General features: G+C 48.5%; 1 protein-coding gene across 7 annotated transcripts in view; it reads right to left on the bottom strand.

Annotated features, from left to right (window-relative positions):
- The window catches only part of Mtss1 (MTSS I-BAR domain containing 1), a 125,008-nt gene extending 118,097 nt beyond the window's left edge, over positions 1–6,911 (bottom strand). For 2 of the 7 annotated variants that reach the window (XM_051202634.1, XM_051202636.1), the window contains exon 1: positions 6,260–6,910. In XM_051202634.1, the coding sequence (XP_051058591.1) occupies positions 6,260–6,331 (72 nt within the window). In that variant the 5' untranslated portion in view covers positions 6,332–6,910. Of the gene's footprint in view, positions 1–6,259 lie in introns of all 7 variants that reach the window. The other 5 variants (XM_051202635.1, XM_051202630.1, XM_051202633.1 and 2 more) reach the window with 4 other exon arrangements.
- Positions 6,912–24,965: the final 18,054 nt, after the last annotated feature.

The raw sequence follows: 24,965 nt of genomic DNA, 5'->3' as shown, positions 1-24,965 counted from the left end.
TCCCCCCACTTAAACAAGACAGGAAAAGAAAATCCCCCTTAGACTCTGACCAAAGTCATGAATGCCAAGAACTGGAGCACGGAGGTGATTTTCTGGAGACCCTATCTAAATGCTTTCAAGGGCTCTCCCAGCTCAGCCCCAACTGGAGGGCTACCAGGACGTAATTAAACAGGAAAGCTCTGTTACGGGCATGTTCCAGGGCTGGACACAAATGGAGCTTGAGGTAAGGAGTTCGCTCCCTCTGAGGAGTCATGTGAACTTTGGGTGAACCTGACTAATTCATACTTGTAAAGAGTGCAGCCCAGCCTCAGACACCTTGACTGCAGCCCAGTGTGGAGATCCCAAGCGGTCTGTACCTGGATACGGACATGTGCCGAGAGAGGCGTCCAAGAGCCTGGCCCCCAAGGCTTCTCCACTCTGCATGCGCCCACAGAAAGGGGCCTGACTGATGGGGGGGTGAGCCACAACCTCTCCATATTCCATAAATTAAACACTTCCCCCAGAGGTAACAGGGGCATTAGAGGCATTCACCCCACAGCATCTTGGCTCAGATGCACTCCTCCAGGTTCAGAGAAGGTCCTGGTTCTGCCGGTGACCCTCTCCCTCCGGTGGGCTCAGGCAAGTGTGCTATCTTCTAGAAATACACCCACGCCACCTCCCTACAGCCTCCTCAAGCCTAGGTTCCTCATCTGCAGTGTGGATGGTGAGCGTAGAGATGGAGCGTAGAGATGGACGGCACTTCATACACGCAGTATGTCCATCGCAAGTGCCTCCCTGCCCGCTGTGCACCACAGGCTGTGAATGATGAACCTACTATGTGCCAGGTGGCATTCCACAGCATCTCATTCAATCTTAAACCTCACACCTGCACAATGGGGGAAACAGCCATTTCTAATCACACTGGGCTGAGGTAAAGAAGACTGAGCCACCCTAAGGGGCCTGGGGAGGGGGGCTCGAGGCTTTGGGATAGAGTCTGTGCTGCAGCTGGCAGGGCGTGGGGGGGGGGGTTGTGTTTTTGTGGCACATGCTCAAATGAAACCTGAAGTCTGAGTCTACTGAGGAAAAGCCACAGCACTCAACAGGCTTCCTGAATGCTCCGCCAATTAATTTACTGTTTGTTTCTCCGTCTACTATTTAATAAGGCCGTATCAGCAATACAATCTGCAAATCTGAATTAAACTGCTTAAGGCATCAGCCAGTTCCAGTTAAGGGCCCAAGGATGTCCTTCCAGTGTTCTAAATGGCTGAATCCAAAACCTGTCCTTTGGCTTCCCTTTGTTCTGGGGAAAAGGCATTTCTTTATTTTCGCAGAGGTGTGCGTTTGGTGGGAAAGTGTCCTGAAGGCGATTTCAAGAAGTAATGGGGAACTCAAAATGAGCTCATCTTTCCATTTCCCAATGGAAGCCTCTAAACGCTCTCATCACAGAAGGAACCCTGCCAGCTCTCACCCAACCCTGCAAAGATGGAAACAGCTCAGATACAGACGATAAAGCGTCTAATGGATCAATAGTTTCAACCCTTTCACCTTCCAAGCATTTTAGAAACCAAACTGATGGGTATTAATTTTGCTTTTTCCATTTCTTCTTTACAGCCCTAGATAAGATAGAAGAGGTCAAAGGGCAAGAAGGCAGTCAGTCAGCTGGGGAGATGGGGCCTGTGGAAGGCACACCCTGCCTCTACTGGAAGTGTCAACTGCTCATGTGGGGTACAAACAGACCGGATGAGGCTGTGTTTGGCGGTCCGACACAGCTGATGAGGAGACACCACATTAGAGAATACAGCCATTGCTGAACCAAGCCAGAGCTGAATTCAGCCTTCCTTCCATGCAAGCTAGGACCTAGAAATAGCCTCCTCCTGTACTTGGGCATGTATGAATTACGGAACTCCAAGCACAAAGGTTTCAGGAGATCAAGCAACAAGTGGTAAGCAATTATATCGAATAGAATACATAAGGGGTTTTCCCACAGAAATCCTAAGGTAAGCCCCACACATTTCCAAAGGAAGACAAGATGCACATCCCCAGAACTCCCAGAAGACTGCTCCCCATAGAAGAGACCCTAAGCTCCAAAAGGAGGCACCCTCTCTGGGCAGCTCCCTCTGCCAGTTTTATGACAACTTTACCTTCTTCTCCCACAGGCCCCAAACGAGGAAGCTGCATAAAACCCTGGCCAAACAACCATTTGCCAAGAGAAAAGCCAACATGGGGCCCGTCTGTCCTCTACAGGGCTCTGTTCATCCTGCCTTTGTACAGCTGTCAGCCTCCAGCTACTCAGAGTGTCCACTCCCCTCCCCAGGACCTGGTTGCCTGGCTGGGTTTCTCGTCATCTGATTACAGAAAAGCATTTTATTCTGCAGTAGAGAAAGTCCAAAAAGGCCCTGGCCCTGACCAAACTGCAGACCGTCCTCGTCCTCGTGGCCATACTCAATCGGCAGAAGGAGCAAGGGCCTAGAAAAAGGCCTTCTACAGAGGAGGCCTCAATGAAGACCTAGGAAGTGAACCCCTCTTACTACAGGAACCCCCAGCAGCTAAAGGGGCCACCTGAAGTCTCCGCTGAGCACACTGTCACCACCCTGAGTGAGGACAAATATCCCCATGTGCCTCGGAACCACAGAAAGATCCCCTGGAATTCAAGATGTCCCCTTAGCAGCTCTAATTTTAGACAGGACCTCAGACAGAGGCTTCTGGTGGCAAGCGGAGGTGGGGGCAGTCGGGAGGAACGGAACAAGGCCGCTATTCTGCTCAGCACAGGTGTCTGTAACAGGACACCCCTGTCTAAATCCACACGTGGAAGGGCGCACTCAGGTGCAGTTGGGTGGGTTTTTTTTTTTTTTTTTTTAAAGCCCAGCCATATTACATAACCCTGAACCCAGGGCAAAGGTCTCCCGGCAACAGGGCCAACTCAGCTTCTAGAATCCGGATGCTTGAGCAACAAGGACAAGGAAATATTTGCTTCTAGCATCCAACTTTTTTAAAAAAATAAAAGTTAATTATTAAAAGAAGACCGCTATCCCCGGGGTGAGATACTCTTAAATTTGACTAGCAAAGTCTCTGGGACTTAGCAACTACAGCAACACGGTCAAATTCTGGTTTAATGATTCAAAACAAACAACACTAATTTGTTTCTCCTACTGAGAGCCAATTCTGCCCAGATCTTGGATAGAAATTAAAAAAAAAAAAAAAAAAAAAAAAGGTTCTGGGACCTCCTTGACAGTCAGTAGTCACATAACCCAACCTCAGCCCCTAGAAGCTCAGTCCCCTTTCCTTTTGGGACTAAGGCACACCAGGCAGCTTTTGGGGTGATTTATGCAGATTCCAGGGAAGACAGCCTGTAAGTGATTTTGCACACCGCCATTCATTAGTGGCCACCACCGCAGCGGGTAGAAGGAAAGGAAAAACAGAAGCTTCCTCTCATCAAGGGATTGATAAGTTTTTTAGCAGCTGCTGCCTGCTTTCCCTGGAGCCTGATCCCAATGGAAGCGAAGTGAGGATTCTCTTCTTCGCCCTGGACCCTGGAAAAGGATAAACAGGATTCCTCGCAGCCCAGGACTCAGTCCAGTGGAGAATCTCAGCAGACTGCAGGGAACCCGCCCTGGCTTTTCTGTGTCTTGAGGCTCTTCACTCTCAGATGGGTGGTGGCGGCAGCGGGCTCGGGAATCACCCCACTTTGTTATCCTTTTATTCCCTCTGAAGAGGAAACTGACTCCCTTCCTGAGCTGCTGTACATTGTGAAATCCCAAATGCTTTCAGAAAACCACATTCTTGGCCCTTTTCTCATCCCAGTTCAACATCCCTTAACAACTAAAAATGGTACCAAGAAGACAATCCAAATGGCTTCTCTCGGACAGCAAACAAAAAGGGCCCACACATGGGATGAGCTGGTCATGACTTTAAAGATGAGAAGAGACAAGGTCGTTGGGACAGGATGCCAGCTGACACTAAAAGCCGACTTCCTTGCTGACAACACCACACGTCCATATATCACATGCTGCTTAACCTATAGAGCCCAACTTAATCTTGTCACTTTTGAAGAGCCATTGCTGCCCAACCCATAAAGTAGTCTCCTAAAGAACGCTCAATGAGAATATGTAGCAGTTCCCTTACACACAAACAACCTCAGGAAGAAATCAGACAACCTGCACGCCATTACCGACCCCTCTATGCCCCCCAGAGCCTAAAATCCTTCAGAACCCAAAGCACAATGTACTCTCCCACTGTATCTGGATTTAAAATGCTATGGTGGGGAAAAAATGAATGTTTACCCATAGGATAGCGAACAAATCTATCAAACACCAAGAGAAAGAAACCAGAGTCACTCAGGAAGCAGAGCATAAGAGGTTTATCCACTGAAGTCTCGGGGAAGCCACCTTAAGCACCTACAAATGTCTAGGCAGAGCCCACTCCCGGCAGCCAGATGGCAGGTGGAAGGTGGCAGACTCATCCTTGGGGAAGGAGTACCTTCTGAAGGGCTTTAGGTTCAAAACACCTAGTGGAAAAAACTGAACCCTGAGTCTAGGTTTAAAAAAAAAAAGACAGAGACAACAACCCCAGGTGTGATTACTCAGGGACTGAAGTCGGTAATCAGTTTAGATCCCTGGATTCCTTGTTTCTATTCAGGGACTGGAAACATCATTATCTCCTCCAAAAACACACAAGCAGCTTTACCAGCCCTTCTCAAATACCTCCTCCTCACAACTGTGTGTGTGTCTCAAACCAAATCTTGTTTTGCCGGTAGTAAGGTGGGTGGGATTGAAGTCATCAATAAATACCAGCGTTCCAGGAGGGGCACCAATCCCTGTCCAAAGGAACACTTCAATAATTCAGTGTGGATTGAGGGCAAAAGAATGAAAAGGCTGCCTTTGAAAAGACTGATCCACCTAATTCCAAGCGACTGGATTAGAGGCATTCCTGGGCGAGCGGGCTCTGGCTACAGATTAGGCTCCACGGATTTCTGACAAAAGGCACGAGCTTGGTAGGCTTGCAAAACAGACGACATGAGCAAGACAGGCACCTTGGCAAAGTTCACCCTGGGTGAGGTGGCAGTTGGTTCTAAAAGGAGGAGGAAGGCATGACAGCTGAGCATTCCTACCCAAAGTCCATGTCGGAGGCCCAAGGCCTCTCCAAACCTTACACTTCATCAGACAAAAGCTTCCCCAGGCGCCAGGCAGCGGCTGAAGAGGGGCTGTCCACACCCACTCGCCAGCACAGCTTTCCAAACCTGCCCACTCTTTTGGAAGCCGAGCTTTTAATTAAACACCACCTCCCCGGATCTGTTGAGGCAGACTGGGGCTGGCCTAGAGCCAAAGAGAAGCTCCCTAAATATACTTGGAAAAAAAAATGCCCCTATTGCCCCCAATTCCCACCTCCCGGAGCAGGCTCTATTTATTATTGTGAGTAACCCAAGTCCTCGGTGCACCAGAAAACCCACATTCGAGGATCGGGTTATCTCCGGTCCCACCCTTTGCAGGAAAAAAGCAAGGGTGTTGTTCCCCGCCCCCAACACACTCGCGCACGCACACACAATCCTGCCCAGAGAAGAGTGGGGTGTGGGTGTGTGTTTGAGGGAGCCGGGTGTAGTTGTTTGGGAAACCTCAGCCTTGCCTTCCCGCTGTGAGCCTCTCAGCTTCGGGGTCCCTCAAACACTGCCCTGGGAACTTCTGCACCATGGCCCGGGGGAGGGTGCGGGGAAGGCACGGCACACCCTCGGCAGCTCTGCAACAGACTAATTAATAACTAATTTGTTCAGATTCCCCTACTCCAGGTAGACCTGAAAGCCAAGCTTGTAAGGAGCCTGCCACCCAATCTCCCAGGCCAGGAGACTCCTTCCTGCAGCCAGGCAGCCCCCCCCCACTCCCGATCCACCACCGCGCCAAGCACCCCACCCCGAAGCCTGGGAGTCAGGTGTCCGCCCGGGCGTCCAGCCTCCACGGGTCGCAGACACTCAGTCCAGGGGCAGACAATGGGAAACTTGGAATTAGGGCCCTGGGCTCCCAAAGGAACAAGATGGTGTCGCCCCCTGGGATAATGAACGCAGGCAGGGGTGGGCAAGGGGCATCAGACTCCCCCACCCTCCGACCCCAGCCCCCGGGAAGTCGCCTGCCCAGAGACCCAGCACAGCCGGAGCAGCGCGGCGGGGAAGCAGGTGACACCGGGTTGCCCAAGCTCCCGCAGGTGGCCGGCGGCCACGGTGCAGGCATGGGCCAGGCGGTGGAGGGGAAGCCCCGCGGCGAGGTTAGAGCAGCCGCTCCCCCCGGCGTCCTACCTTCATGTCGCTGATGATGGTCTGGAAGAGGCCTCCAAGCGCGCTGCATTCCTTCTCGATCACAGCCTCCATTTTCCCGGCGCGGCGGGGACAGGACAGGCTCTCGGGGCCGCTGCACTGCGCACGGGGCCGGGCTCGCACAGCCCGGGAGTGGTTTCACCCTGGGAGCGACCCGCCTCCGGCTCGCCGCCGGCTTTGCAGGGAGCACGCGGTGCTCGCGATCCACACTGCGCTCTGGCCCCCAAGTCCCAATCCGAAACGCCCAGCCGCTCCGGAGAGCGAGTCGCCTACGTGCAGCGCTCGGCTCCTGGCCTCAAAAATGCCCGGAGAAGACTGACAATCAAGCCACCACGGGTGCCCACCACGGAGACGGCAAAGCCCATCTTGGTGCAAAGAAAACGGCCCGCTGACTCCGGGCCAGCGCCATTTAAAAAAAAAAAAAATTCCAAATGTAATTTGTTTCCGAAATTCAAAAATAAAGAAAAGAGAAAACGAAATGGGCCAGCTGCAGACGAGGTCAGCTCGTGACGCCCGGATCTGTTGCTCGCAGACGCGGCCGCCGCCTCCTTTTCACTCCTGCGCGCCCGGCCCCGCGCTCGCTCTGGCGGAGCTCCCGGGGACGTTCGCGGGGCGCACGCGCGCTCGCAGCCGCCAGTCGAGCGCGGCGGAGGCGCGTGCCCGAGGCCCGTGCGTGCGCCGCCCGAGGGCGGAGCTGGGAGCGCGCGCCGGCCGGGAGCCGTGTGGGGCGCCTGCTGCAGGGAGGAGCTGGCCGGAGGGTGGGCGAGCCCGGTGTGCGTCTCCCGGACGCTCCGAGCGCCTCGGGTTGGGATCTCAGCGTGGGGAGGGCGAGTCAGCGCCCATCCGCCCACAATGGCTGCTAGGGAGCCGGGAAGCAGGCCCCGCCCCTCGGAGAACCTGCAAGGTCGGCACTTTGAGTCCCGAGTCCCGCACCTGGTGCGCCCAGCGGGGCGGGAAATCTGCTGCTGCCGCCTTAGGAGGAGAGGCCTCTTCGGTGATGTCAGGACTGCAACGCCGAGTCACGGTTGCAGGAAGCCAGCCACTAAAATAAGGAGAGTTCGTTCGGGGAGAGTATCCTGCAGTGGGATGCCCAGTTCGATAAAGTTGCAGGCTGCTGGATTGATCTGCTGTGGCAGAATAAATGCAAAGTGCATCAGGGTTCCTTCCTATCGCCTCCTGATCTGTCTGTCTGCACACATCGCTGGCTGTGTGTGGCTTGAATGTTGATGGTTTTCAAGCCAATGTTGCCATAACTGCAGAAAGCCCCCCTTGAGAGGTTTAATGCAGGGTGCCGAAGACTGAGGTGGTTGGGGCCTGGTGATTGGGTCCCTAGCTCCACTTCCAGGAGCACCCGCTCTGAGGTCCCCAGAGTCTCAAATGAGCAACTTGCATGTGAACTTAGGCACCTAACTGAACTTTGACCCTGAAGCGTTTGAAGAACGAGTAAATTGAGCCTGTGTCGAGCTTGGCCGAAAGACTCTTGAGTCAAATGCTGTGATCCCGTTGATTGTTTAGTAAGTCCTAATTTAACTCTGCCCGATTAGAAGGACATAGGGAACTCTCTCTCCTAACCAAAACCGTTGACGTTTTCATTTCCCTTCAGGCCACTCTGCTCAACTCAGCTGCCTTACCCAATGTCCCCGACTTCAGGAGAGGGCAACCCTGTCGCATCCGGTCCCCAAGGACATTCAGTTGTAAATATCTCATCCTCACCTTGCCCGCATTAGTGTGGTCACGTGGCTGGTTCTCCTGAATTGCCACTATTATGATGTTAATATTACCGGTATTGTAATGATCCAGATGCCTGGAGAGCCTGACTGCCTGGTTCAAGCTCCAGTTTACAACTTGGGAACCCTGTGGCCTTGAGTAAGGTACCTAAGCCCTCCGGGCTCAGTTTCCTCATCGGTAACCAGAACCGATGAGCTATCCTAAGCCTTAAAGTATTATCTAATATATGGGAAGTGAACGCTCAGAAAACCTTCAATAAAAGGAGGAGCCCGGCCAAGGCTCACGGTCGGTCTGGCTCTGGAGCACCCATTGCCTGCAGGGTTGGCATGCTGCTCCACTGACTGCTACCTTGTGTGTTCTGCACTTTAGGCAGTACATCTCATTGAAGGCCACTTGTTTTACTGATGGAAGCAGTCTAACCTGGCTTTCTGACAAACCCCAATGGTTAAAGGCCCCTGCCTTAACCCAAACAAAACCCCTCAACTGCCCCCACCCACCCACCTTGGTCCAACCTTGAAGTGTTTGCTGTTGCTGTATGTGGCCTCCTTTTCCCCTAGACTTCAGCCAGGTTGAGTACTAACTTAGCTGTCCTGTCTTGAGCGCAATGCACCAGGAAGCTCTTTGAAAGATCTCTGCTGAAACTGTCCCAGATGGGATTACATATTCGCACCTCCACCGCACAATCGTCAGTTTTATGGACTGCTGGGGGTGGGGGCAGGCTTCGCAACCATGGAACTAGGCAAACACTGTATGGACTGAGAGTTACACCCCCAGCCCCACGTTTTATGTTTGTTGTTTGAGATAGGATTTCACTCTGAACTTCAGAGTCTAAAGCCCACACTAGTCTAGAACTCTCGACAATTCACCCGCCTCTGCCTCCCAAGTGCTGGGATTGCAGACACACACTACCTCACCTAGCCGTTGGCGGTTTTACATTGGAATCCAGCTGCCCTAGGTTGGAGAGGTGTTGGAGATGGGGAAATGATCAGGCTACACTGTGAGCATCTGTCTAACTCCCCCACCCCTCAAGCCCTGAATGGACAGATGGAGTCTGCTCCTTTGGTGGTGGCGATGGTGGTGGTGGTGTGTTGTGCGTGCACAGGTGACTTTGGAGAATGGGAAAGGACATGGACAGCAGAGGGCAACCTCAGGTACCATTCTTCAGGCCATATACTTTCTTTTAAACATGCTGTCTCACAGGCCTCAGATTCTCTGAGTACACTAAGCAGGCTAGCCTGTCTGCCTGTCTGTCCCTCCTGGGTGCTGGGACTCCAAACCCATCAATAACACTTTAACACTTTCCTTGTGTGTTCTAAGGATCTGACTGCAAGGTAAAAGCTTTACTGACAACACTTTGTTGGTTTTTGGTTTTTTGTTTTGTTTTGTTTTTGTTTTTTCAGTGCTAGGAATTGAACCCAGGCCCTTGTACGGAATGACCCCTTAGAGAAGGAACTAGTCTGAGGAATTGCAACCCTTTCTCTGCTCTGGAGTAAACATGTTTCAGAATGTGATGCCCCTTCTAACTCTTGACCTCTGGCCATTAGGGTATTTGATCTGTAGGGCCAGCCTGTTTCCTTGGAGTCTGCTCACCAGCTATTCCAAGGACTGGCATGGGCATCTATGCCTAATACTTAACCCTGCGACATGCGTGGGTTTGCTTCCCAGGGGAGATCCTCGGCACTGGCCCTCCAGAAAGGTCGGCCCAGCTGATCCCCCAACTGCTTTATATCGAAAGCTACTGAGGGCATTTGAAGCCACCCAAGACCATGCTAGGAGTCTGATTTAATTGGTCTGGGCCGTGGCTGTGGCCTGTTCTTAGGACTTTTCAAAACCTCCCAGGTTATTCTTCCCCAACTCCCACCCTTCCATTCCCACCCCCACCCCAAGACAGGGTTTCTCTGTGTAGCTATGCAGCTCTGGCTGTCCTGGAACTCGCTCTACTGTAGACCAGGCTGGCCTCGAACTCACAGAGATCCACCTGCCTCTGCCTCCCAAGTGCTGGGATTAAAGGCCTGACCCCCACCACCCAGCCCAGGCTATTCTAATATGTGGTAAAGTTAAGAAACCTGATCTGGGGAAACCTTAAAAGTGCCTAAACCAGGCTGTGGTGGCATACACCTTTAATTCTAGCACTTAGGAGACAGAAGCAGACAGATCTCTGAGTTCAAAGCCAGTCAGGTCTACAGAGCAAGTTCCAGGACTGGCTTCAAAGTTAGAGATAGGTCTTAGGGAGGAAAAAAAAAAAAAAAAGGAAGTACCTATACCCATGCCTTCCTCAAAGCTGTTCGGGAACTAGGAACTAAGCTCTGGATTTTTTTTTTTTTTTTTTTTTTACTTTTCACGAACATTTCATTCTGCCCTCATAATGATATACAAAAGGGGTGGATTTTGTCATTGTTTATTCCACAAAAAATAGGAAGGCATTAAACACATTGCCCTGGGTCTTGCTACCAACATTCTGCAGAAACCCTTGTAGGTTGGTATTCTAACCTACTCTTCCTGCACCTCTTTCTGTGCGGGGACCATCCTCAGTCCTTCTCAGTTTTCACTCTGACATAATTCCAGGCTCACAGGAACGCTGCAAAAATGGTGTAAAGATGATCCGTTTACATGGTGTAAAGATATTCCATTTACACTTGATTAGATTCGCCTAAGGCTAGGCTACTCCGCTGGGGTCCTTACTTCATGCTTGGGGATGCTTTAAACGCCCTAGAGTGGCATTAAGCTACTTCAGGTTGTCGTCTTTTGAGGCCTCCTAGATTGCCTTGGGACTCAAGGCAGAGCGCAAACCGCTGTGGAGCGACTTTGCATTAGACGCAGTTGTGTGAGCTGGTAAAGACAGTAGGTGTAAAAGTGACACACAGTTGGGTTGGAGTTTGGCTCTGTCACTTCACAGCTCACTCCCCTGTGCTGGCTTTTGCACTACCCCCCCACACACACACACCTGTTGTGTGTATGTAGGTGCCAGCTGTGCACATGCTTGTGGGGGCCCGCAGATAACCTCAGGTGTGGTCCCCAGGTACCATCCATCTTGAGTTATCTGAAGTTGTTTTAAGAGTGTCAACATTTGCCTGCATATGTGTCTATGTGACACAACTTTTCCAAGACGGACACAGTACACACATGTCTACACTCACCCCAAATAAGGATCCTGTGACAAACCTAAATCCAGTTTGGTAAGCCCGTGAGTTTTATTGGGGTTACTTACAGGAATACTCGTGAGGGGTTAGTTACAGGAGCAGAGATGGCTCAAAGGCAGCTGCATCACCAAAGCCTACCCAGCAAGGGTGAGGGCTCACAAAGCTGGGAATACGCACAGCCAGCAGGCAGCCCTGCACTTGGAGAGCATCCTTCCCACATACCTCAGTTGGTCTGAGCCTCTTCAGGCTGCTCAGCTGGCTTCTGCTTCCTCAGGCCAGCTGGTCTTCTCTTAGAATCCTCTCTGCAGCTTGTCTTGTCTGAGAGGTTTCTTTACAGTTTAGCTCTTTTGGTCTGCAATAGTTATTCTGGCCCAGCATTGGTGGCTCACGCCTTTAATCCCATCACTCGGGAGGCAAGGGCAGATCTCTGAGTTTGAGGCCAGCCTGGTCTACAGAGAGTTCTAGGACAACCTCCAAAGCAATACAGAGTAACCCCGTCTCAAAAAGAGAGAGAAAGAGTTATTCATAGCTATTGTTGTTTGCTCTGCCTAGGAGGAGTCTAGTGATTCTTGTCAGTTTCTGGGACTTCCTGAAGCCATTTGGAGTTGTTTATCTTCCTGTTTTAAGGAGCTTCCCTGACTGTTCCAATCCTGGAAATTTACTTAGCAGCGGGCCACGAGCTCCTGGTACCCTTGAAATTAGGAAGAGAACACGGGGCCCCTCTGGAACTGGAGTTATAGAAACTGCAGACTTCGCAGGGCAGTGGTGGCACATGCCTTTGATCCCAGCACTCCGGTTAAAGTTAGGGTTAGGGTTACGGAGACAGAGGCAGGCAGATCTCTGTGAGTTTGAGGCCAGCCTGAGTTGTAGTGAGATATCCACCCCTTCCACACCTGTTGCACTGACTGCCCATTGGGGGTGTGGGGACAGGTATGGGCGTGACCTGGGGGGACTAGGGCTGGGATTCCTGATTCCAGCTCTCTCTCTTACTTCCTGATTGAAGACAGAGAGTGTCTGGAGGCATCCACGGGACAGGAACCTGAGGCAGTCATCTGTTTCTGGTATAAGTGATTTCTCCCCAAATAAACATCCATCCCACATTCTTATTGACCACGATTTACTGATCTACAGAGCAAGTTCTTCGACAGGCTCCAAAGCTACATAGAGAAGCCCTGTCTGAAAAAAACAAACAAAAAGTTGCAAACTGCCATGTGGGTGCTGGTAACTAAATTTGGGTCCTCTGCAAGCGCTCTTAATTATGCTGTCTTTCCGGCCCCATAACTCCTTTTTTGACTCAGGGCCTTTCATTGGCCTGGCACTCACCAAGTAGGTCCATCTAGCTGGGCTGTAAGCCCCAGGGATCCACCTCCCCCTGCCTTCCCAGCACTGGGCTTAAAAGCTTGTTCCACCTGAGAACTTTCTCAAGGGTTCCGACAACCAAACTTGGGCTTGGTCTACGTAGTGAGTTCCAGGACAGCCATATCTATTAGTAAGTCCCAGTCTCAGAAAGATACAAGTAAAATAAAGATAAGAGAAATATTGGGTGAGCACTGAATGGAATGCCTTGGACTAGTACTTGACAGAGTGGCTACTCACTAAAGATTAGATTGATGGGTTGGCAAAGTAATTCAGTGGGTCAAGTCACTTGCTGCTAAGCCTAGATCCAACATAGTGGAAGAGAAAACCAACTCCTAGACATTGCCACACACACAAACACACACTCACACACAACAAATAAATAAAAACAAAGATTACATAGTTAGTCACTGTGGCTCACGTATAAGTTGACCTAAGCTTATCTTGATAACCTACAAGCAGAATTCTTTATAAACCAACAGCCATAAAATCCCTTAGATAACTGGAGCATCCCCAGTATGTAAGAGGTTTGAGTTAGAAACAGACCCGTTTTGAAAATGAAATGATCAAAAACCTGCTCAAAATATCTCTCATAATGACTCACCCCGAGAGATGTTTTGCATGTGTTTTGTGGATGGTGGCCTAGGAAATGCCCCATTCTAACGTGTTTAACCTGGCATGTGTCACTGAGGCAGAAAGCTAACAGAAACGATCAGTGTCAGGCTGAAGAATCATGAACACCTACAGGCCCACAAGCCCATGCTCTGTTACCCACAGCAATAGAAACCCAAACTAAGACAAAAGGCATTCAAAAAAAAAAAAAAAAAAAAAAAAAAAAAAAAAAAGAAAGAAAGAAAGAAAGAAAAAGAAAGAAAAGAAAAGAAAATGAAGAAACAAAGAAAAAAGAAAGAAAGAAAAGGCATTCACTCTCATTCAAGTCCTCCTAAGAGTTTTGCAGCAAAACCCTCTGAAATGAGTTCACAATTAAAAATGATTAAACACAGAAGCAAAAAGTAAGCCCTTGGGACCTGGAAATAGAGGAACAATTTGAAAGACGGAGGTTTAAAGTGGTTCCCCTGGGCTGGTGAGACGGCTTATCCGTCCTATAAAGGCATTTGTCAGCAGGCCTGGCAACCTGAGTTCAGTTCCCAGGGCCCACACAGGCAAGGACCAAGTCCTAAAAGTGACAGATACATGCAATGAAATGTGGTTCACCTGCTAAGGAAGCAAAAGTTTAAGATACTATGAGAAAGAGACACGCATTACGTCTTAGGGTCTCTGCTGCTGTGAAGAAACCGTATGGCCATGGCAACTCTCATAAGTAAACTGTTTAATGTGGTGTCTTACAGTTCAGAGATTTAGTCCATCATCATCATGGGGGGACATGGTGGGGTGCAGGCAGGCAAGTGCTGGAGTCCTGCATCTTGATTGACAGGCTACAGGAAGAGAACTAAGACACTGGGTGTGGCTTGTGCATATGTGAGATCTCAAAGCTTGTCCCCACAGGGACCCACTTCCTCCAACCAAGCCACACCTCTAATACTGCCACTCCCTTTTTTCTTTTAGGTTTTTGTTTTGTTTTGTTTTCTTTCTTTTTTTTTTTTTTTTTTTTTTTTCCCTAAGACAGAGTGTCTCTGTGGCTTTGGAGGCTGTCCTGGAAGTAACTCTTGTAGACAAGGCTGGTCTCGAACTCACAGAGATCCGCCTGCCTCTGCCTCCCGAGTGCTGGGACTAAAGGCATGCGCCACCACCACCCAGCTTGCCACTCCCTTTGGGGACCATTTTCTTTCAAGCCACCACACATTATGAAAAAGGAATCAACCAGAAAGTTTAGAAATAAAGAATGCAAACATCGAGCTTAGCATATACACTGAATTGTAAGACAGAGCTAAAAAGAGAACTTTTTCTACTAGAAAGAAAGCATTCAGAAGTAAATAGAAAACAGGAGACTTAAGACATAATAGTAGTGAATATTCTAATAAAATTTGACTGGGAATTTTCCAGAGATGAGGAAGTACGTGACTCGTGAGTTTCTGGGGGTACAGCTGATTCTGAACAAGGAAACCCAAATGAATATGTTTCCGCATACTGAAGGTTATAAATTGCACTGCATGACCAAAGTAGGAGCAGAACATTTACAATGACAAAATGAAAAGTGTGCATGCTACCCGGGGCTCCGCAGTCTTGCTCCTAGCTTGAGGTTAACGTGAAGAAGGTCCCCCGAGACCATGTGGAACACTTTGTCATCAGGACTTGGTGTAACTGACACCAGGGCCAGCTGGTGCAATGGCTCTTCGGAAGGGATCTAGCTGTGTCACTGTGTGACTGCACCCTTCCTTCCAAAGTGTCTCTCGGGATGCTTATTTGAAGTTCGGTGTCAGGATGGTACCGACAGGAAACAGATGGCTGACCCAAACAGGGTCATGGAGGAAGTTTAAGAAATAGACAACTTCAAAGACTCTGAGCAGGTTTAAGGAAGCCAAGGGACCATGCTGTCCCAGGGGCCATCTGTGAAAGGAAGCCCCCGCCATGCTAGGCCTGCAAAGCAAGGGGGCAGGAGGCATGGAACCCGAAGGTGGCTACCTGAGCTGCAGCCTTCCCCAGAACCGCAGCACCGGCCTCACAGCCCTACAACAGCCAAACCCTAAGGTATTTGCCCAAGCTTTTCCCCACCTCGCCTTCTCAAATGCATTCCAGTTTGCACAGTAAATGGTTTAATCACTTGGGCATCTGATGCTGTGGTCCAGAAGGAAGAATTTCCTGAGAAATGAAGCTATGCAAAGAAAATGTAATACAGCAATGCAATAAGCTGTCTGAGTAACTCCTATTCTGTATAAATTAATTTTTCTTTTGTGTAAGTTTTATAATTCACATCCTATAAAATCCACCCTTTTAGATTCCAATATTCAACTTTTTTTTTTCATATTCACGGCATTGTATAACCACAGCATTACCAACTTTAGAACATGTTCATAACTCTCCTTCCTGATCCTCTCTGCCTAGTTAGTAATCACATCCCAGCCAACTCCCCAACCCTAGACCCAAGCAACCATGACTCTACTTTCTGTCTCTGTGATCCCCTATTCAGACACTAGATAGATGTATCATACACTGTGTGGCTGCGTTCACTTAGCACAATGCTTTCAGAGTTCATCCGTGCTATAGTAACGGATGTATACTTTATTCTTATTTATCTGTGTGTATGTTTGCCTGCCTGCCTATGTACAGCATGCATGCAAATGCCCACAAGGCCAGAAGAGGTCACTGGGACCCCTGGAACCAAGGCTACAGATGATGTCGGTGCTGGGAATCCAAACCTGGGTCTTCTGCAAGAGCAGCTAGTGCTGTTAATTGTGGAGTCGACTCTCCAGCCCCTCATACATAGCCTTTCATGTGGATGTGCTTCGTGTGTGTGTGTGTGTGTGTGTGTGTGTGTGTGTGTGTGTATGTGTGTAGAATATATGTGTGCATGTGAGTGTATGTGCACATGTATACATGTACATGTGGAGACCTCAGTATGATGTTGGGTGACATCCCTAAATGACTTTCCACCTCATCTTTTGAACACATCCTTCATGGAACCCAGTGCTCACAAACTGGATAGCCTGGGTGACAGGCAGGCAAGGCTCTAGGAATCCATCCGTCTCTGAACTAAGAGTTCACAGACAGAGTCGTCTACATTTTTCTGTGAGTGCTGGGATGTGAACTTGGATCCATGAGGATCCAGCATGGGAAAGTGCATGGCAGGCCCTTTACCAACTGGACCATCGCTGCAGAACCTAGAGATGTGTGTTTTCAATTCTCTCGGATCTGTGTCTATAGCGGAGTTGTTGAGTCAAATAGGAAAATCTATGTGTAACCTTCTGGAGAATGGCCAGGCTATTTTTTAGTATTTTTTTTTTTTATTGCATATAATTCACAAGGCTTTTGTACTGTGAAATTACTATGGAAGCCATTGTCAAACAAGGTGTGACAGTTGACTCCAGTCCTATCAAGAGATCTCTCTGCCCTCTTAGCCCCTACTAGTCACTGGAGGTACAGTAACATTGGCATTTCCACTCATACCAAATTATTAATTGATTTTTTTCAACAGCCTGATAATTTTGTTGCAGGGTTGGTACTAGGGAAGGAATCGGAAGCCTCTTCCGTGCTTAGGTGAGCTGCTGAACTAGCTATATCCCAAGCCTGGCTTGTAAATTTTGTTTTGTTTTTATTTTGAGACAGTCTCACTAAGTTGACCAGTTTGGCCTTGAACTCACACTGGAGCTGAAGCTGGCCTTGTATTTACAGTCTTCCTGGTTCAGCCTCCCATACAGCTGGCATTACAGGGAGATGTCACAGGCCCAGCCAAATATCACCATTAAAAAAAATGGTTTAATGTATTTTAGAATGTGCCCCTGAAAGGTATTTCTAGCTTTAAGACTCCCAAGTAAGTAAAATTCTACAGTAACCATCTATGCTCAGACTGTTTGTCACTGTCTTAGAAGTCTGTCTTCAGTCATCCAGGCTCTGACTGTTCATCACTCTCTTGGAAGTCTGGCTTCAGTCACTCATGTTCGGGCAACACAGCAGCCCCTGGCTGTAAACTTCACCTACGTTACACGTTTAAGTTAACAGAACGGTATGGGTGTTTGGGGTTTTTTTTTGTTTGTTTGTTTGTTTGTTTTGTTTGTTTGTTTGTTTTCTTGACCCCCTGAACCCTAGCAGAATGATTACAATTTCAAGAGACTTTACCTAGACTAAGGGCAGGCTATTTTCCCCTGGCTCTTTAGTTTTCCTTTGAAATTAACAATAGAAATAAGGGCATTTGAGGCCAGTGTTAATGACAGCCGCATGCTAAAGTGGAATAGGTGTAGGTTTAGGAGTTGAACAGACTTGAGTTCAAATTCTGGTGGTTACATGTTTCACCCCAGGCCCTGAGTAAATGACTTGCCCAGCCGGTGACGCCACTAGGAAGTAGGACACAGCTTGGTCACTTGGGGGAAGGTATCTTTTATCTAGGGTGGTGCGGTTGTTTGGGACAGCAGGGTAAATTTAGGACCCTGAGCCAGGAGAGATTTTGTTAATTGTTTCAAAGCAACCCCGCCCTGTTTGCTTTTAATAATGGGCTTGTTTGCTTTTAATAAGGAGAAGCAGATCTGCTCTCCTATTTGGTCCTGGGGTGGGTGGGGCAAACAGATGCTTATGAGCGTAATAATCTTTGTACAGCCGGTGGCCATGGGCAACAAATGCAAACAGGTGTGGGTGGGACCCATTTCATCTGCAGACATTATGATGCCTGCCTGAGATCCTACCTAGCAGCTTTGGAGGCAGTAGCAACCATGACTCAGCTAAGGGGACACCAAGCTCTGGCTCCTTGGCCCCAAGGCAGGAAGGAGCAATGGTGGCCAGTTATCTCCTGGGGGAAGGGATGAGCTGCCCACTGTAGTGGCAAGGGAGCCAGTGACAGGGTTGGTGCCTGCCAGGTGACATCGCAGGTATCTTCCGTACTTTGCTGGCCTCCAAGAGGTTTTCAGGTCCTCTGCATTGTCTATGTTAGACATGCAAATGTACACATCTGTCCATCTGCCTCAGTCTGTCTGTCTGTCTATGTGTGTATCCATTTCTGTGTGTGTCTGTCTCTGTGTGCCTGTGTCTCCATGTCTCCATCTATCTGTTTGTCTCTTGGTCTTGTCTTAGTGTGTGTGTGTGTGTGTGTGTGTGTGTGTGTGTGTGTGTGTGTGTGTTGACGAAGTTTCAGAGGCAGCTGGAAATGGAAGTCAGGGAAGACATAAGGCTGCTTGCTCCAGACAGTGAGCAAAAGGAAGTCTCGACACCAAGCACTGTAGCATATCTTCTAGCCTTGACCTTGACGGATGTGCAAAGACAAAGAGCTTAGAATAGCCCCAACACTGACCTTGGCCCATCCATCTTTTCTAACTTCATTTCCTACTGGACACTTTACCCCTAAAGCTAATTTAGCCTAGCCCTGTTGAAGGAGGAATAGTCTCCTCCAATATCATACCCCTATAGACAGAACTGTCTTTTACAATAAATTCATACCTGGTTTGAAAATGAAATATTTCCACAAAGTACGTCCCTAATCTAAGTTATTCTGAAGAGGAGCCTATAACTCTACATGGAAACTGCTTTACTACCCACACTGGCCAGAACTAGATACTTGAAATTCACTCTCTATCCAGAGTTGAAATCTTCCTTCCCTTGGTAAAGTGAATTTTATGTAAGACCTGTGCTATGCCACCCTGGGCTGAAAATAGATATATGACAGGGGATGTCCTTCCGTACATATGTTTCTCTTATTGGTTGATGACTAAAACAGTTTGGCAAATAGAGGCAGGAAGTTAGGCGTGGTGTGGAAAAGAGAATTCTGGGAAAGGTAGGCAGAGGAAGAGTCTGCCAAAAGGGTCACCATGTAGAGACCAAGAGGAAAGGATGGCCAGGCATCTCTGGTAAGATGAGGCCATGTAGAAATACATAAATTAGTAGTTATGGGTTAAAAATTAAGACAGAGCTAGCCAATGAGAAGCCCTAGTCATCGGCCAACAGTTTAATAATCAATATAGCGTCTGTGTGTTCATTGGGTCTGCAGTGGCAGGACCTGGCGAGACTGAACCCGCCAGCAACATATATACATGTATATAAACAACCAACAAGTGGGCCCATATTGAATATACACAGGCCTTTTCCCTTGTCATTATGTCCCAACTAATACAGCATAATAACTGTTTCCATAGCACGCACTTTGTAAGTTACCCATTCGTACTTTAAGTCTGCAGAAACAAGTATAGGTTACACACAAACAGTGGGCTGGTTTGTATAGCAGGCTAAAGCAACCTTGGGTTTGGATAGCAAGGTAAGACTGTACCTTTTTATTGCTGGGTCTTTATGACCACCGTCATGGAAGCTATCCTTAATTATAAAAATTTAAATTTTGAAAGAGCAGCTCTATTAAGGGGACCCATTCATGAAAATGGAAGGATCTTTTATCAAGTAATTTCCCTCAGGGCCTTTTAAATGGCCATCTCCCTGTTTTGATTCAATTTGTGGGAGGCCCGTGTAGCCGCGCGACTGGCCCACCTCATTGTGTAAGGGAAAGGAACTGTGGTGTGTAGCTGGATAACCATTGCCACGCTCATCTCCTGACTTCCTACTAATTCATTTTGCCATTAATCTCACTTTCCCCCGGAGGCCATTTGATCTGTGTGTGTGTGTGTGTGTGTGTGTGTGTGTGTGTGTGTGTTAGGGGTGCTCAGGGCAACTCCTCTGGATGATGGCTTTCAATAAGCTTGCAATCCAAAAGGGACATTGTCCTTATGACAGAGGTGATTAATTGAATAACTCACTTGAGGACCCTGTGCCTCTTTAAAGTCTTGGTAGCTGATCCAGGAAGACTCCCCTGCTGTAGCCTGGCTGAGAACAATGTCATCGATGGGGGGAGGGGGAAGGATGGCGGGAGGGGGAGGGGTGGAATTAACGTGCACCCCATGAATGGGTCCCTTAAAATGCTGGACTCCAGGCAATAACAGGTCTGTACTCCCAATAACACCCTTGTTTGCATAATGCTGCCGCAGGTCCCATAGTGATCCATGAGACTGGCTGGGAAAGTGCTGTCTAGGATTCATGTTCTGGAAGGAGCTTGGAGTATGCAGAGACAGAAATGGTATCACAAGTCAACTTCAAATCCACCCCCCCCCTTTCCCTCCCTACTCCCTTCTCTTTCTCACCCTCTTTTCTGTAGCCCGGGCTATTTCAAACTTTCTCTGTAGCTGAAAAGGAAAAGCTTGTACTTGGGATCCCCCTGCCTTTACCCACCCAGTGCTAGAACTACACCCCTGTACATCATATCCTACCCAGTCAGTACCCAGACTGGAACCCAGGGTTTTGTACACAGTAGGTAAGCACCCTGCCAAGTGAGTGATGGCTCCAACCTCAAATGTTTATTTTAGGTTTTTTTTTTTTTTTTTTTTTTTTTTTTTTTTTTGAGTCAGGGTTTCTTTGTGTCTAGCCCTGGCAATCCTGGAGCTCACTTTGCAGACCAGCAGACCAAGCTGGCCTTGAACTCACAGAGATCCTCCTGCCTTTGCCTCCTGAGCACTGGGACTAAAGGCGTGGGCCACCGCTTCCCAGCTCAGATCTCTTTCTTGTTTTGTTTTGTTTTGTTTTTGAGACAAGGTTTCTTTGTGTGGCTTTGGAGCCTTTTCTGGCACTCTATATACCAGGCTGGCCTCGAACTCACACAGATCTGGCTGTCTCTGCCTCTTGATCGCTGGGATTAAAGGCTCGCACCACCACAGGCACCACCACAGCCCGGCCTAAATCTCTTTCTTAACAATACCCATGCCCGCTCCCAGAACACTACACTAAAGCCACCTTCATGACTCTCGTTTTACCCCTGAATGCACCACCTGAGGACTCTTGCCCACCTGGCAAAATATGGGAAACTAAGGTCAAAAGCATTCAGCACAGACTCCAGCTACAAAAGTCATCTAAGTCCCCGGATTCAGGGCAGCATGTATGGCGGCACTACCACCATGTTACAGAGAATTCCAGTAGTGAAGACTTCACGAAGACTTCACGGCTTGTCCCCCATACTGGGGTGGGCTTTTCAATGAAGCAGCAATAGGAGTCACTGCCTGCTGTAAACAACCCCAGGGAACATACTGCTTTACCAAGCTAGACTTGGATGGACTCACTGTGGGGTCTGTCACTGCCTCTACATCTGGGGTGAATAGAAACAGCTCCGCAGGAAAAGTAGTGAGACATCACCAAAGCCCTGTGAAACTTCCTTCCCACCACGAGGCATCAAGAAGGCAGCCGCTTGCTTAATCCATTACTTACGGAGGTGGGACCTTCTAGCAGTGTTCTAGCAGGGGTTCAATGTATTGTAGACACAAAGGGGGGGACTGTGATTCAAGGAACGGTGGCTTTCTCGGAAAAGGAGAAGTCTGAGCAAGGATGTCCCCTCTGTCTGTGTGATGTCCTGTGTCACCTTTGGACTCTGCAGCGTCTTCAGGTGCAGACACTTGACCTTGAACCTCCAGAACTGTGCATTGAATGGGCCAGCATTTATAAATTCTCCAGCCCGGAATAGTCATTCACCCATGGCAACAAAATTGGCTTAAGGTCCTTCCTATATTCAATATAAAAATAATGATGGGCAGACCACATGTAAATGGATTCATCACCCTCCCCTGCAGCAACCTGCCCAGGGACAACATGCCATTATCTGTAATTGTCACTTTCTGAGGATCAATCTGCTGCCATTCAGACCTACATCTCTTATGACAGCCCAGGTAATGAAACAATAGCATTTGCTGTAACAGCCCCATGTGTCCAGGACTTAATAACTGTTAGTTTCAGGGCTAGAGAGATGGCTTAGTGGTTAAGAGCAATGGTTGCTCATTCAGAGGTCCTGGGTTCAATTCCCAGCACCCACATGGCAGCTCACAACTGTCTGTAACTCCAAGATCTCATACCTTTGCACATAGAGTCAGGAAAAAATACCAATGTAATTAAAAAATAAAAAATAAAAAAACTGATGGCTTCTCTAACTTTTGCCCTCACTTCCAACATAACACAAAGCAGATAAAGCCAGATATACATCTTTACCAATCTGATAGGTGTCCGGCTTCTCTTTTGCTACATAGTTCCCAAGGCCAGCAGCTCCGGATTAATTATGGAACTCAGCCTCTCTATCTATGATGAATCTTTCCTTTGCCTCCATTTAAGGCTCTGCCAGAGAACACGTATTTGTGGCTAACTCCCTTGGTCTGACATATTTTTTTTTTTAAAGTGGTTTTGCATCTTGTCATTTGGATAGTCTTTATTTCTACAGTATAAATCAGAGAAGCCCTACTGACTACTCTTTTCAAGTATTTGTAGCTACCGTTGTGATGGGAAAAGCACATTCATTTAGAATACACAAGGCCAGTGTGTTTGTGTGTGTGTGTGTGTGTGTGTGTATGTGTGTGTGTGTGGTCTCAGATTGTAAAGAGCTCAGTCATTGGGACTTCAGTTTGATGCCCAAAACCCACATTTAAAAAAGCTGGGTGTGCTAGCATACACTTGTCATGTAAGAGCCTGAGGGGATGTGGACCTCATCAACCAGATACCCTGGCCTACTTGCCAATCCCCAGGTCAGTGAGAGACCTTGTCTCAAAAAGGATGGAGCAGGGCCAGGGAGAGAGCTCAGTGAGCAGTAAAGCGCCTCCTGTGCAAACACAAGGACTTGAGTTCAAATCTCCAGAACTCTTCTAAAATCGGGACATGGTGGCATGTACCTAGCACCCAAGTGCTGGCTGGGATGGGGGTGGTAGGGACAGGGGGATCCCCGAAACTCATCAGCCAGCTAGCCTAGTCAAATCTATGAGCTTCAGGTACGGTAAGAGGCGCTGCCACAAAAGCCAAACTGTTTGAGAAAAGAATGGCAGTCTGTTGCCGCTAGTCTCCACACACGTGTGCCATGCATGTGGGAAAACCTCCTGCACACACACACACACACACACACCTAAAAGTACATACCACACACACAAACAAAAAGGTAGATAGTATCTGAGGAGTGGCATCTGAGGTTGTTTTCTCACCTCCACCCCTACGCATCATATACACTTGCATGCATACATATCTGGGCACACACATGTACCTGCAGTAACATGAATGCACATACACGTGTGCACACACATTAAAGAATGCACAACGCCTGTTATGTGGGGCTTTTGGTGTCTCTTGCAGTGTGTACAATAACCCCCACTTTATTCACAACGTGCACCAGTAAAGGATAGTTTAAGACAACATGAAACGTAAAAGCTAGTTGCAGAGTAGTATGCATATCACCACCTCCAGATTTCAGACATAGTGTTAAGTATGGGGGTGGCAGACAGAGTGAACTCTGGGGACCATCTGCTGAGAGTTGGACCCTGTCCCGCCTCCTGTTGATTTGGTCCTTGAGTAAGTTTGTCCTACTGCTCACTGAGCCTCAGTTTCCTCTGCTGCCAAAAGGAATCTACGAACCTACATCAGGATTGTTGTGGCCATTACATTAGATAATGCCGTAAATGTAAACTGCTGAAGTGATCCTAACACTGGGAAAGCTGCTGTTATCGTGTGTGTGTGTGTGTGTATGACACGTATGTAGAGAACAAGCCAGGAGAGCTCACAAAAGGAACCTTCTCTGTGACACTTTCATACATTAATTCAATTAATATTATTTTGTTGTTGTTGTTGTTTGAGACAGGGCTTCTCTGTGTAGCCTTGGCTGTCTTGGAACTCACTCTGTAGACCGGGCTGGACTCAAACTTACAAAGATCTGCCTGCCTGCCTCTGCCTCGATTAAACTCATGCACCACCACCACCTGGCTTAATTCAATTACTCTTACAAGTATATGTTAGCGTTCTGTCAGATGAACAAAAATGTAAGCGGAGAAAGCCCCTTGCATAGGCCAAGCACAGCGAACACTGCTACCATAGCGTTACATTGCAAAGGGCACACTGTGTGGTAGGAATTCTACAAAAGGAGCAATCTGGTTGAGCTCAGCTTGGAATCAAGCTGGAGACGTTAGGGAAGACCAAAGGAGTGACTGTTCAAGGGAACTGGACCCAGGCTCCATATTGTCTAGAAGGTTCCTGCTCTTATCGCTACAGCCCCTCAGCCACCAGGCCCTCCGGCCCCTGCAGCCTGTGTCCTCTGGAGGTCTGGGGATAGAAGCAGACTTCACAGGAGATAAGAGGCTTGCACTGGCTTGCACTCCCTCTCTCATTCCATTCCCACTGCCTGGCATGTCTCTGTGAGGATGTACTCTTTCAAGTGAGCCTTCCCAGGCAGAGAAAAGATGCTTGGAAAGTTGTTCCCCACACCCCACCCTGCCTTCCTGCCGACACAGAGAAGCAGCCGGGAATTCCTAAATGGTATGCTAAAAATTTCTCTTAATCCCATGTCTTTAGGCTTACTGGCTGTACACAGGACAAACAGTTCTGACCCCCTAGTGTTCCCAGTAAGATGCTAGGGTCCCACACAAAAGCTCCTACAGATACATGGTAGGGACCTTGGAAACACTCAGAAGCAAACCAAGGGCCAGGCTGGGGGGCACTCAGCTGCTGAGTCCAGTTGCTGTAAGAGTCTCAGGTCTGGTCCTGGCTTTCAAAGGACATCTAGACTTGAGGTGGGGACCTCTGGGAAAGGTAACAGGGATGGGGGTGTGGAGGACATTGAGGAACAGAGACACTCGTCAAATTCCGACCGTTTGAAATCTGCCTGTCGAACCGGAGTTAGTGGTCTTTGTGACACAAACCCCCTTTTTCTCTTCACTTTATTTTAGTTTGTAAGCAACAGGCTTAGAGGGTGTGGTTCAGAAGCAGGCCAGCCTCTCAGGAAAATGATATGAAACCTGGGATTCATTCAGGAATTGGGACAGTCAGTTTTCTATAGAGAGTTTGAGGGTAATGTTGATGTTGCACAAAGGCTGTCC

The sequence above is a fragment of the Phodopus roborovskii genome, unplaced genomic scaffold (assembly GCF_943737965.1).
Source record: "Phodopus roborovskii unplaced genomic scaffold, PHOROB, whole genome shotgun sequence".
NCBI lineage: Eukaryota > Metazoa > Chordata > Mammalia > Rodentia > Cricetidae > Phodopus > Phodopus roborovskii.
The sequence above is the reverse complement of the archived record's forward strand: the minus strand, read 5'-3'. Positions and strand labels throughout refer to the sequence as shown.